The following is a 12,846-nucleotide window of genomic DNA, read 5'->3' on the forward strand; positions in this document are numbered from 1 at the left end:
TCATTATTTGTGCTTCTGAAATGCTTACATGCTTATTATCATGTTCTTGGAATGATAGAACGTTCTCTGCTACAGCCTTCTGGGTTTTCTTTTGGGGTTTGCTTTTGGTTTTTTAACACCATTAGTGCAATCATCTTCTCATGATTCCTTCCCACCAACAAACCTACTTTATTAATAACCTGCCATGCTCTCACTTTTTCCAATGTTTTATCTTCTCCAATTTTGTCTGATATTGCTGTTGCAGCTGCCTCTTGTCCTGGAGAGGCTGCTGCTGTTCCCTGACTTCTAAGTGCACTTGTGGTCACTGTGTCAGTAACACCTGAAGCACAGCAACAGTACGTGCCTTGTCTTCCATCATTTTCCTGCTATATTTCACCTGCTGTGGAATCATGCCATTATTGCTAGCAGATGAGGCTGGTCTTAGATGTTTAAAAATAACTATTCTGTTTCTCTGCCTTTCTCAGTGTGTTTTTTCATCATCTCCTCTTGTTTCCTACACGTTAAATGAGGAAATACACATTTATTGAAGAAAACATTTAACTTACATAACTTATAATTCAATTAAAATTTTAAACTAAACTTTTTCACTGGTAGTACATAAGTTTTATTTTTCATGTGCTACTTTCTCATATTTGGATACTGGGTCCAAAACTTTTTTAAAAATAGTTTGTGAAATTCTGGATCTTGAATGTTTAATGAGAACTGATTAAATCATGAGCATTTTTTGTACAAATTTTCATAAATAATAAACAAACCAGTTCCTCTTTTAGATATTGGCACATGGAAACCAAGAACTTTCATAACCTTCTGTGGTCTAGCAACATTCATATGCTAATTCTCTCCATTATCATAAGAATGTGAGTTCTTTTTAGTGAAAGACGCTTAATACTGGTTTAACTCAGTTTTACGAAGAAATTTATGTGAGTTTAACTACGAAAAGTTTCTAGTTGAACTTTCAAAACATACATAGCCAACAACGTAGAGCCAGTCGAGATACTGGATTGGCAGCTGTGGAGTTGTTATGTCTTCCATCAGAAAGAAAAATTCGGCCTAGTCCTGCAAGGGATGCTGTGTAAGAGAAAGAGTTAATTGTCTCTTTCAGCCAGCAGAGGTGCCAAGTGGTGCAATTAGTAATTTATCAACCTGCTTTTTTTCCATAAAGTCTTGGGTGTGGTCGGTTTTGGTTTTCTTTCTCTTTTTTTATATCAGCATTGAGCCTTTCCTCCCTGCTACCATAGCCACATGATATGATATAGCAATTGGGAGGAGTGGTTAACAGATTCTAATTTAGCTGCCCAAACAATGTGCCCTCACGCAGGAAGTAACTTGATGGCTCTTTATAGTAGGCTAGAGAATGAAAATCCAGAAAAGAGATTAAAAATGAGGGGAAAAAAAATAAAAGGATGGGTAAACTTGTATGAAAATACTTCACAATGTAGAAAAATATGCATAAGTTCATCAGCTAGATAAATTGGTAATACCAGGAAAACTGCTGGATATTGCAGAAATACTTTCTTTATCCATTTCTGTTTAATTTTTGCATCAGTGATCTGGAAGACAATGTCAAATCACAGCTGTTAAGTTTGCTGGTGACACAGAAATTGGAGTGGTAAACTAGGGACTAGGAGTATATAGTAATCAGGGTTCATTTAGAATAATGACTTTGATGCTCTTCAGTGTGAATTTACCTTTGTGATCGTTAGTTCAGATTTTGTGTATGTTCAGGATTAATACGTAGGAAAGTAAGTGATGAGAAATGCGAGATCACGATAGATAACTGACTTAACAGGAGCCTATGCAGTTCTCTTACCTACTATGTTAGGAGATCTCTCGAGTTTTGAAAAAGAGGAATAAAATGCCATTAATGTAATATATGCCAGTCATTAGACCATTTCTGGAATATTTTGTCCGCTTTTGTTGTCTTTGTGTCTGAATATATGTCAAATTAGAAAAGGTTGATGGCGAAGCTGCAAGATGAAATGATACGCGGTCAGGCAAATCTGCCTTCCTGTGAGACTAAAGAAAACTCTCTATTCTATCCAAGAGAAATTAGTAAGTAATTTAAAACCCAGTCTGATAGTAACTATGCAAGAAGATTTTCTGCCAATGGAGGGTTCTTTACTTTGCAGATACGAAGGTATGACAAGATGCAATGAACAGATGGTGAAGCTAGGTAAATTCGGAAGGGAAATAAAGTGGAATTTTTTTCAGTGAAAATTATTAAAAATCTTTAGTGGATTTTGTTACTTAAAATCTTTAAAAGAAGATAGGCTTTTTTTTTTTTCCAGGAGATATCCAGGTTCATCCAGGTGTTAGAATGTTGGTATCGGAAACAGATTATTATATTTTTAGAATGAAGAGAATAAGAATAGGTGTTTAACTGGCCTTCATGTATACAGTGTCAGTTAACTTCCCTTTCAGAGGGCTTAATGGATACTTACGGTATTTGTGCAGACAGTATTACAGTTGCTGTTATTGACTTGAGTACAAAATGTTTATACTTTCATCTATTTACAAAGTGAACTCATTTTTTCAAAGTAAACTCTATTGCCTTCAGCTTTCACTGGCATTCAGGTAAAGGATCATTGATTATTATGTTTTATGACAATTATTTAACATTTTTAGATTTAATAATGTATTAATATAATAATTTGTGCAGTCTGCTTACAGAAAACAGTGTTGAAGAAAAAACAAGAAAATGTCTGAACAAGTATAGATGCTTCCGTTAAGTAAAACTTTTTCTATTTAAAGTCTATAAATGACCAAGTTTCTTCCAATTCTTCAGACTTTTGATCAAGAAAATGTTGATTGTGATTCACTTAGGGAGGCCCGCATGGGGTTCAGCTTGCAACATGAAGCTGTTGATGAAAGATGTTGTCTACAGACTGCAATAATGCAATCCTGTGGTTAAAAGAGAAAGTCTTGGCTAATAGACATGCAGATAATTAAGAGGGACATAAGGCATCTAGTGGACATGTTAGTAATTATGGTCTTGATTTTTTGGAAGGAACATTATATATAAAGAATTCTGCTATACAGAAGAATTTTTTAGCATTGGACTTTATAAATCTATTACTAAAATAGCTTCTTTAAGGATTAAACAATATAAAGATGTCACCTGTCTTTTCTTAATACATCATGCATCCTAATTTATTTTCTAGTCCTTTGTAATATTAATTACAGATAGAAATATTGTTGTCTTTAATGGAAATGGTGATAGCTTTGGCATGCTTTTCTGCTACTTGTTCACTTTTTTTGGTTGGTTTGGCCTTTTTTTTGTTACCCAGGGGAATTTTATCAAAATCCCCCCCGAGATGACTTAGTGCTGCTGCTGCCGAGAACACTTTGCTGTAGTTACCGGCATTTAATTAAAGTACCTTGTTTCTTGTTGTAACTTGAACTGAAATTACCATTTCGGTAACTTTCTTGGAATTACTTGTTAGGATCAAAGCAGCACCTTCTAGGTTTCTGTAGTTTACATTTGATGCACTATGTTAGGGACTTCAGATTTTTCCAGCACTAGATCTTGCTGAGCACGGTTCAAACAGAACTCAAAACATGAGCTTTTACTTCCATACCAGATTAGATATGTAGTCTGAATGAGCAAAAGCATATTTTCCAATTACCAAATGACAGTTTACAGTAGATGATGAACGTTTGTAAATACAAAGATGGTCATATGCAGTAGAAAACTTGCTAGTGCTTTTGTGTACCCAGGCAATTATATGCATATTTGGATACAGGGTTCTACATAGCTAGGAACTGAGTTGAAATACATCTTAAAATTATGGCAGATTTAATGACTAAGGGACGTTATAGTTTTAAAGTGTGTTCCAGATCAAGAAACATACTGTCTTAATTGCAACTCCAGTTTAGAGGAGAGAGAAAAAGCACATTTAATCACAGGTGCAAAGTTTTAAAGTTCTGTTATGCAAGTTTGCAAAGCAATATTACAGTTACAGTGATGTAAAAGTCAGTTTCTTCCTGTATTTTTAAACTGATACCATTTTGCGTGTCTTGAATTCCGTGCATGTTCTGATCAAAGCTCTGTAATGACTTCACGAACACCAGTTCTCAGCCATGGGATCAGTAATCTGATTATGAATCCATCATACAGTGCATTTACATTTAACTGTTATTTTCTTTTTCACAGTGCAGAGAATTTGCTTCAATAAGTTTAAAACATTATTTTTATTTGCAATTATTAGTGAGAGGGCTTTTATTCAGCAGATTAGAAATGTATATTTTCAATGAAGACAGTGCTATTCATGTCATTAGTAGTGTTTTCTGGGCATTTGCTAAAATGTTGACGTGAAAAAGGAAGCAGGAAAAATAGAGGAGAACTGTTTAGGGAAAAAAAAAGTTTAAAAAAGAACAGAAAAAAAGAGTAAAACTTTTATTCTTTTAAATATTCACGTATTTGAAATGCAAAGGGAATTTATAATTAAGCCTAATACTATTTTAGCATGATATATTCTCTGTGCATTTCTTATCATCACATTCTCTTGCGTCGAAAGCGTTGTATTGCTGCCTCAGTCTTTTTAAGGAGTTTTAAACAGAATAATTTTGTAAGAGAGTGTACTTCTAAGCACTTAGTGTCATTTCTCCTTGTCTTTCTTAATTTGTTACCTCTGCTTAAATAATGAAGATGAATGGAGGCTCACCCTTAACTACATGAATTCTGATTTAAAGCCTACTGTTGACCTCTGCTTTGTACAAATTCAGTCATTTGTTCATTATACTGATTTGAGCAACTGTAGCTCTTTTAAAGTGTAAATGTACCAGAAAAACATACTATTCACAAATTTTATGCAGTGTGGAATTACCTAATGGTTAAGCAAGTCAAACATATGAAGTACCATGGTCTGTGTAACTTTTAGAGCAGCTGCCAACCACCTGAAGGTATTACCATCAAAGAAATACTGTAATCAACTAAAATGCTCAAATTTGGCTTTTTTTAGTTACTTGTAATTTACTTATAGTGATGCTCGTAGGTTTTGAGAATTTTGATGCTTGAATTTTCCACTGTTACTTTAATATCATCAGATTTTTCAAAAAATTGATCATTTTTATTCGAAAGTTCTGTTGGATAACTTAAATTTGAACTCAGCTTTATAGCTGTAGAAAAAGACTGTAGGGCTAGAATACCTAGATTTTGTTCACAGCTCTTTGACTTACTCCAGGCGGTGCTAGATAAACTGATGCAGATACAAGTGATTAGGATTATAGTTACCATCAGCAGTAGCTTGTACCCGCTTCTACGCTGTCCTTACCTCCTTTAACTGGGGGTTACTGCCCCTCAGTAACACCTCCTGTGCATATACATATTTATCTCACCACCCTCCAACTTAGCTGTATGGATTTTGTGGGTTGGTTTTTTTGGGGCTTGGAGAGGAGTCTTACTAAAAAAAAAAGCCAACCTTGTAAACTTGATCGTTAATTGCTCTTTCCTTTACCGAGATCACTAGTGGACAGCTTGTCCGATGTCATCCTTGCTCACCTTATTTGCAGTAGAATTTGCTGCTTTCTAAGGGCTTATGTGGTCAAGTGATGTATATAAAGTGCTTTCCAGTCTTCTCAAGAAGGCCTGAGAAGTGAAAGATAAAGTTAATTGTAACATTTATTTTTCATAAAAAGGAAATAAATATTTTCTGATATTTGGCCTTTTGTAAGCAGGCTAGCAAAGAGACAGAGTGAAAATATTTTTCCAGTGGGGGTGAGATTATCTGTAGAAAATTACTGGTTTAAAGTCCAGTACCTTAAATACCTAAATGAAAACTCCTCATACAAATTATTTTCTCACCTATGACTCTTGAGGGTTTTGTTATTGTTTGTTTATAGCACACATACTTTATATCATATTTTTGGAAGACTTTCAAGATGTTATATAGTGTTTTAATGTACTATTAGTGACTGTTAGTGGAGAGCAATTAAGATGTTCCTTGTCACAGAGAAATTAATTACAAGCATCTTGCATCTTTCAATAACAAGTCATGTAGTTTAAACAAGCTCAGTCAGTTTTGATTTTCCCCTCCAGATCTAGGACTTCCTTTCAGTTTGTTGTTCTGCTGGTTAAGACACATCTTTCAGATAATTGCATCAGCTGACACATACAAGAGTGTATGTGGCCTAGAAAAAGAACTATGCAACTTGTCAGTTTATGTATACACACACAAAGAACGAGCGAGCACTAAGCTTAATCGCAATTCTTTCCCTCTCAAGTCTTCCATCCCAGTTTGAATTTATTGTGGCTGGAAATATTTTAGCGAAGTCCTTCATTACTCAGTTATTATATATATAATAAGTAACTTTACCTAAATCCTTAACTCAGTTTTGTTGTTCCAGCAATCCATACAGTATATGAACATCCTAGTGCTCAGTACTTAGTCTGGTGCAGTGTGCAATGAAATTTAGTAAGCTCCTATCCTATCTTTGTTGACAGCATCAACAAAGAGAGCATTGTGGATGTAGAAGGCGTTGTGAGGAAAGCATATCAGAAAATCGGAGGTTGTACTCAGCAAGATGTTGAGCTTCACGTTCAAAAGGTAAATTTTTGAGCAAATGGAGCACTGGTTAATTGTTTTAGAGATTATCTCTCTAGGCTGTCTGGCTATCTACATATATAAACTTTGTCAATAAGCAGTCCCTTACCAGAGAAATAAACTGCTTTAAACTACAAATTTCAGTGTGTCGTATATAAACACGAAACATTTCTGGGTTTAAGAGATATGATTTTTAGAATTTCCTATTTTTATCTGCCATTTGAATTACAGTACCAAGTAAAACAAAGTATCTCACTGGAATAATTTGGCTAGGAATGCTTGTAATTCTAGTTTTTGATTCTTAACTGCAACAGATACTGTAATAAAAAGTCTGCTTCTTTTTAAGTGCAAGTCAGAAGCTTCTCTTTTATCAGAAAGTTACAATCTTCCCCTTAGTACAATGGAATGGAATACATAACTCTCAGCAAAAGTAAAGCACTGGCTTAACAGTATGGAAGCTCTTGAAATCTAAAATTCCTGTAGCTTGTGCTGTAGGGCTGGAAGAAGTGCAACTTTATAATTTGTTTAAATAGAAAGCATATTTAAACCTTTATGTAATATCCTTTCCTTCTAAAGGTTTTCAACCAAACTGTATGCCTGCAGTACAGCTGAAACACAGTCACCTCAAGAGTAGAGTACAATGGCTATTATAGTTATAGCAGTAAGGTAAATTTTAGCTAACAGTGTTGGGGAAAATCTGCAGATTTTGAAGAAGCATGTTTTAATATCTATACAGATTATCATAGGCTTGATTTTTCTGAAAGAGTGTGAAATTCACTGTACCTATGACTAGACTGTAAGGCAAGGCAAGGTGTTTTTCATTCTCTGTATTTTAGGTATCTCATAAATTTTCAGTCTGAAATGGCTCTTTCAGATATAATCAGATGGTAAGTAAAATAATGCATTAACAACAAGAAGAACAGGATGATCTTGTTGGAATCAGAACCTAAAACTCTGTGAAATCTAGTAGTTTCAGACCTGGCATTCATGCCAATAGGCTTGTCCCTCGGGCAGCGTGTACTTGCTCAACTCAGTGCTTCCCAGAAGAAAAAAAGGTATTTTTAATCTTTCAAAAGGAAAATAAGAACTAAGCACTTCTAGTATTGTCATGAGAATGCACTCATGTATCTCAAGTATTTGAATAAAATCACAGTCTTACAGCTAACAGCCTATGCAAACACTGTTTCAAGTCTATGCCAGAAATACCCTTTTGTAAATCACACCTCCTTTTGAGCTGAGTCTCATGCTATTTCTGTTCCTGTCTCAATTTCAGATCTATGTGATCAGTTTAGCTGAACCCCGACTGCCCTTACAGCTGGATGATGCTGTTCGGCCAGAAGTGGAAGGAGAGGAGGTGAAAACTTTGCATCCTTGAATACTTTTTGTTGTCTTTGTAATTGAACAAAAGCATGAAAGCCAGGCAACTTTCTTAATGCAGTGATTTCGGGGGTTTGTTAGACTTGCATTTTACTTCCTTTATGTTATCCAGAACTGTGTTAGAAATCTCTATAGCTTTGGTGTCTGCTGAACTGCAGTAGAAGGACAAAACAAGAGAGTTTGCAGTCTTGTGTGTGTGTCTTCTGGATCCTCATATTTGGATTCTGCCTGTGACCTCTGGGAGAAGTTACACCTTAAGCTTTGCTTATTTGCTGTATGTTCTTTCTAGAATGATCTAGAAATTCTGCTGAACTTAGAAGTAGCCCTTGACTTTTAGCCAAAGGATGTTTTTCTCCATTGATGTTGTTTTGTTGGGGTTTGGGATTTTTTTTTGGAGGTGTATGTATTCATTATGTATTTTTGCACAACTTTTTAGGATGGAAGAGCTACTGTAAACCAAGATACAAGACTGGACAACAGAGTCATTGATCTGAGGGTAAGGAACGTGCTGTGTTGCCTGCAAGTGTTTATACTTCATGGTTCTAATCCAAGAATCAGTAAAAGTCATGGATTTGATGGAAGTGAATTGTTGGCCAGAGGAAAAATAAACAACATATTTTTCTATTTGTGAGTGGCATTGTGAAAACACAGGGGTTTTTAATCCTAAATGTTCACCTTCCCTGACATTAATCAAAGAACACGTATTAGTAGTTTAAAGGTGAACATTTAGGATTTGGCATGTGGCCATGTACATCTGGGCTTTTTTATTTACAGAAGTCAAAGGTGACTGAATAGGGATAATTTAGAGACAACGTTTCTTCTCAAATGTGGTCTTTGATACCCAAAAACTTAGTTAGAGCTCAGTTTTGAAGTATAAGATGGAAGTTTTGAATTTAACGTGTAATTGAGGTGCTGTAATGCATGTCTTGCAAGTGAAATCGTACCAGGGCACGATACCAATCTCACTCTCTTTATTTCTTCTACAGCATTCATATCTTTTTCTTTTTTTTTTTTTCTGTAACACCTTTCTTCATCCAGGTCATAGAGACACAGCCTTCTGTGCATTCATATACCTCCCAAATATTTACTCTTTCTGATCAGCAGCAAAAAACTATCTACTAAATCACTTACAGAACTTTTCCTCTTTTTTAATGAAAGAGCAACTGACACTAAGCACGTAAGTTACTAACCGTTCATATTGACATGAGGCTTTCCCATATTTGGCTCTCCACAATAAAATTTTAATTAACTTTTCATTGAGTGAAGAGTATGCTTAGCTCATTTTTATGGGGTGTATCTAGTACTGCTTTCAAAGTTCTGATAATGGCAGTTTCTCAGTAAATCAATCTACGGACCTGGGAAATAAAACAAAAAAGTCAGTTAGTTATTGGAAAATTTGGAAAAGTTCTGGCACTGAGATGCTTAAAGCATTTGAACATCTGATCTCCTTATTTCAGCAACTAAAACTACTTGTGCAAATTGTTTTACTTGGACCAAAGTTAATTGCTTTTCACTTGACCTTATGTATAATACTGAGCAACTTCAATTTGTGATTACTTTTCAGGATACTCAGTATGTTACCATATTGGTCTCTTCATCTATGTCTTAATTAAGCTTTTGATAAAGAATTCTATACTAATGGTTGAAATTGAAAATCATTTAAAGGAGCATTGGCTTATGGTAGTGGTAAGGCAGTGTACCAAATTGAAGGGAGAACTCTGGGATGCTCAAAGTGCAAGTTTTACTTGAACTTCTGGTGATGAAGAAAAATACTCAACAGCACTCCAGAGAAACTTAAGAAAATCCATTAAATTAGTGAAATACCTGTATAATAAACTGGAAAGAGCCATGAACCCCAAAGGGAACAGAGAAGAAATACAAAAGGAAATAACAGTTTAAAATACTAGCTGAAAACAATGGCATGAAAGTATCTTTGGCTGTAATTCGGATGAGGGCATCTGCAGAGTAAAACCTAAGATGATGTATAGTCATGGAAAAAGAAGGAAGACTGTAATGCCAGAATAAACACAAGAGATGGAACAGAAAGGGGTGGGCTAAAATTCTTCCATCCCTGTACATGTTCAGTAGTCCAGCAGGACTCTCCCAATACTTCTTACCTATGTCTGCCAGTATAGTAATGGAACATTAATTGTCAGTATTCTGCCTTAGCTGGTGAGCTAAGTGGAAGCTGCTATAACCTTTTCTAACTTAATATGACCCAACCATTGTTGGTACACCATTTATTCAGCAATGTTTGGCACCTTGTTTTGAGGTCTGAACCTTAACTTTGCCTTCTACAGAAGCTATTTTTCTCCTTAGCTCAAACAGCTGCCACGGTATGGTGCTAAACAGCTATTTCATACTAAACAGGAATTCAGGTTAACTTTTTACGAAATTGATGGAAGAATGAAATGTCAAATCTGAGTACTTCAGTGCCTTATGTTTCGTCCTCTGCATGTGCCTGTGGTTGGATGTAACCTGGCCACAGCTTTCCCTTGATTAGGCTTAGGTATCTATCTTGCCTTTCTTCTACGTACAGGAAAAGTTTCTGTCTCTGACTGTGTCACATTTCTGTTGCACATTTCATTATCTGGTTCAGAACAAAAGCAGATTATTTTGGAACAGTAGGCTCATGCCTATTCATAAGTTTGCTTTGTTTATTCTGCAGGAGCTTTGCTTGTGCAAAAGGAGATTCTAAATGATTATGTGTTACTTTGACCTGTTTTTTTAAAGGGAGAGCTAAAAAGCAGAAAAGGTATTTAATGGAGAAAGTGGAAATCCCAGTGAGAACACATGCGCTTATATATATGTGCACATCCTAAGCACTGTATGCACTGGAATCACAAGAGCAGGGACATGAAGGCAGTTTGTCCTTCAAAATAACTACTAAAAAAAAAAAAGTAGTAATTGATTTTCAGTGATTTGGTTACATAGACTGGAGCTGTAGTACAAATGGGACTTCAGAGAGCCCTTAGTGTTTCAAATGCACTGCGTAAGTAGGCATGTTCTAAAGAGGATTAGAAGACATCATGTGTTAAAAGCTCAGAGAGATACCTGAAACCATTGTTAGGCACTGCTCTCCCATACCTCTTCTTTCTAGGAAAACCAAATCATGGGCAGCAGGGAAGAAATGGTAACAGAATAATTCTAACAGAGATGCTGTGATGATCTGTTCCTACAAGTGTGGGAGGAAGTCCAACCACAGATACATGTACCATCTAGTTCTGGTTTCCTCAGTGCCCCAGTTTTTTAAGGAGGAAGGAGGTCATCAAACATCAAAAAGAGAGACACTGTTTTTTGGAGAAAGATTTAACAAACTAAATGCATAGATCTTGGCTAGACTCAGACTAAAAAAAGTCCTTAGTATGGAATTAAAGTTATTTTTGTCCACTTAAATACAGTCTTTAAAGTAGTTAAGTAGTTTGACTAATTTTAAGTAGTGATAACCAATGAGTTCATTGGATAGGGCCAAATTGTGATAAAGTGGAGCTGTGAAACTCAGTTATTGCATGAGTGAAAGGGGCTGGATTTCCAAAATTGGCATCATTCCATCCAGCTATGATGTATACCAAGGAGAGTTTGATTATGATGCAATAGAAGGAGTGTAATTAATAATAAGGAAATTACATTAGTGGAGATGTCGTATGCAAAGTATTCTACAAAGATTGCAAGACTTCCATTCTTGTGTACATGTGAAAATAGACTGAGTAGTGCAGTGTATTTTTAACAATTTTGCATTTTGGTTGCTGACAAAGATCTTCCAGAGGTGTCTGGTAGTTTTTTTGAGGTAAGGGATGGGAAGTACTTAAATGCCAAGATCCCAAGCTATTGCTGTAGTTGTTATTCTGATATTTGGAGGGAAAATGGTGATTATTTAGGATGGAGGGGTTTTAAAAATCCTTTCCAAGGAATGACAACTAAAGAAGAATGAATTTGTTCCTGATGGGTTAACTCATAAAATACAGATCACATACTTGTGGAGTAGAAAAATTGGGGGTGTCGAGACAAGAGAGCTGGTAAGAAGAAAGTAGAGGCCTTGTATAGACCAGATTTTCTTTCACATAACCACAGGTGACCATCAGGAAACCGCTGTTGACCTAAGTATCTATTTTTCATGATAGCTTAATGAAAGTCAAAACAGTTGATTCTGGAGATGTTTGATTTACCATTCCTTTATTGTAACAATTGAAAAAGGCAAATTGGAGTACTGATTGTGTTTTTAAATCTTTACTTTTCTGCTGTTCTTAACTGAAGTATTCCATGATGTGTAGACTTTCCATGTCTGTAAAAACACCTACTGAAACCATATTTCATGAAGATCTGTGGTGGATGAAAAACAATAAGGACAACAAGTGAAACACTGATTTTTGGGGTTTGCTTCTTAGTATGTCTTCCTCTGAAGAAAAAATTGATTCAGGTTCATTAAGTTTTAACAATGGACCTGACTCTTGTCCTTGCTCTGGCTTATTTTTGATGTCCAGCAGGGTTTTTATCTTAACAGTATCTGTCCAAATTTGACTTGAATTATATGCATTTTGCAGTCCTGATGCTGTAATTGTATCTGCTAATGCACAGCTCATCGAGACCAAAGCATAGTCTTTTTAGGGTCAATATTATCCTGTTTAAACTACTCAGGGTAGAGCATAAACATTAAACTGTATCTCTAGTAGTTGATGGATGTCAGACTATGTTATATGATAATCCAACTGTACACTGATCTTAATGCAGTTTTTTTCAAAATACTTGATTACTTCAAGCTTGATTTCATTGTGTTAAATTAAATTTACTCATTGGAAAAGCTGTCTTTTTCCTGACTGAATTCAGGCTGTAATGAACAAGCAGATGTACAATTTATTTTATTGTGGGTAGTGATTTGGTGGTGAAGACATAACACAGTCCCAGTCATTTAGACAAAAAACTTCATGCT

At 35.5% G+C, this 12,846-nt stretch overlaps 1 protein-coding gene across 1 annotated transcript in view; it reads left to right on the plus strand.

The window, feature by feature from the left end:
• DARS1 (aspartyl-tRNA synthetase 1) overlaps window positions 1-12,846 on the plus strand; it is a 41,473-nt gene that overhangs the window by 14,532 nt on the left and 14,095 nt on the right. Inside the window, exons 5-7 of the mRNA XM_075152724.1 lie at window positions 6,443-6,545; window positions 7,816-7,896; window positions 8,356-8,415. Coding sequence (XP_075008825.1) covers window positions 6,443-6,545; window positions 7,816-7,896; window positions 8,356-8,415 — 244 coding nt within the window. The remainder of the gene's footprint in view (window positions 1-6,442; window positions 6,546-7,815; window positions 7,897-8,355; window positions 8,416-12,846) is intronic.

Source organism: Calonectris borealis, chromosome 6 (assembly GCF_964195595.1).
Source record: "Calonectris borealis chromosome 6, bCalBor7.hap1.2, whole genome shotgun sequence".
NCBI classification, from domain to species: Eukaryota; Metazoa; Chordata; class Aves; order Procellariiformes; family Procellariidae; genus Calonectris; species Calonectris borealis.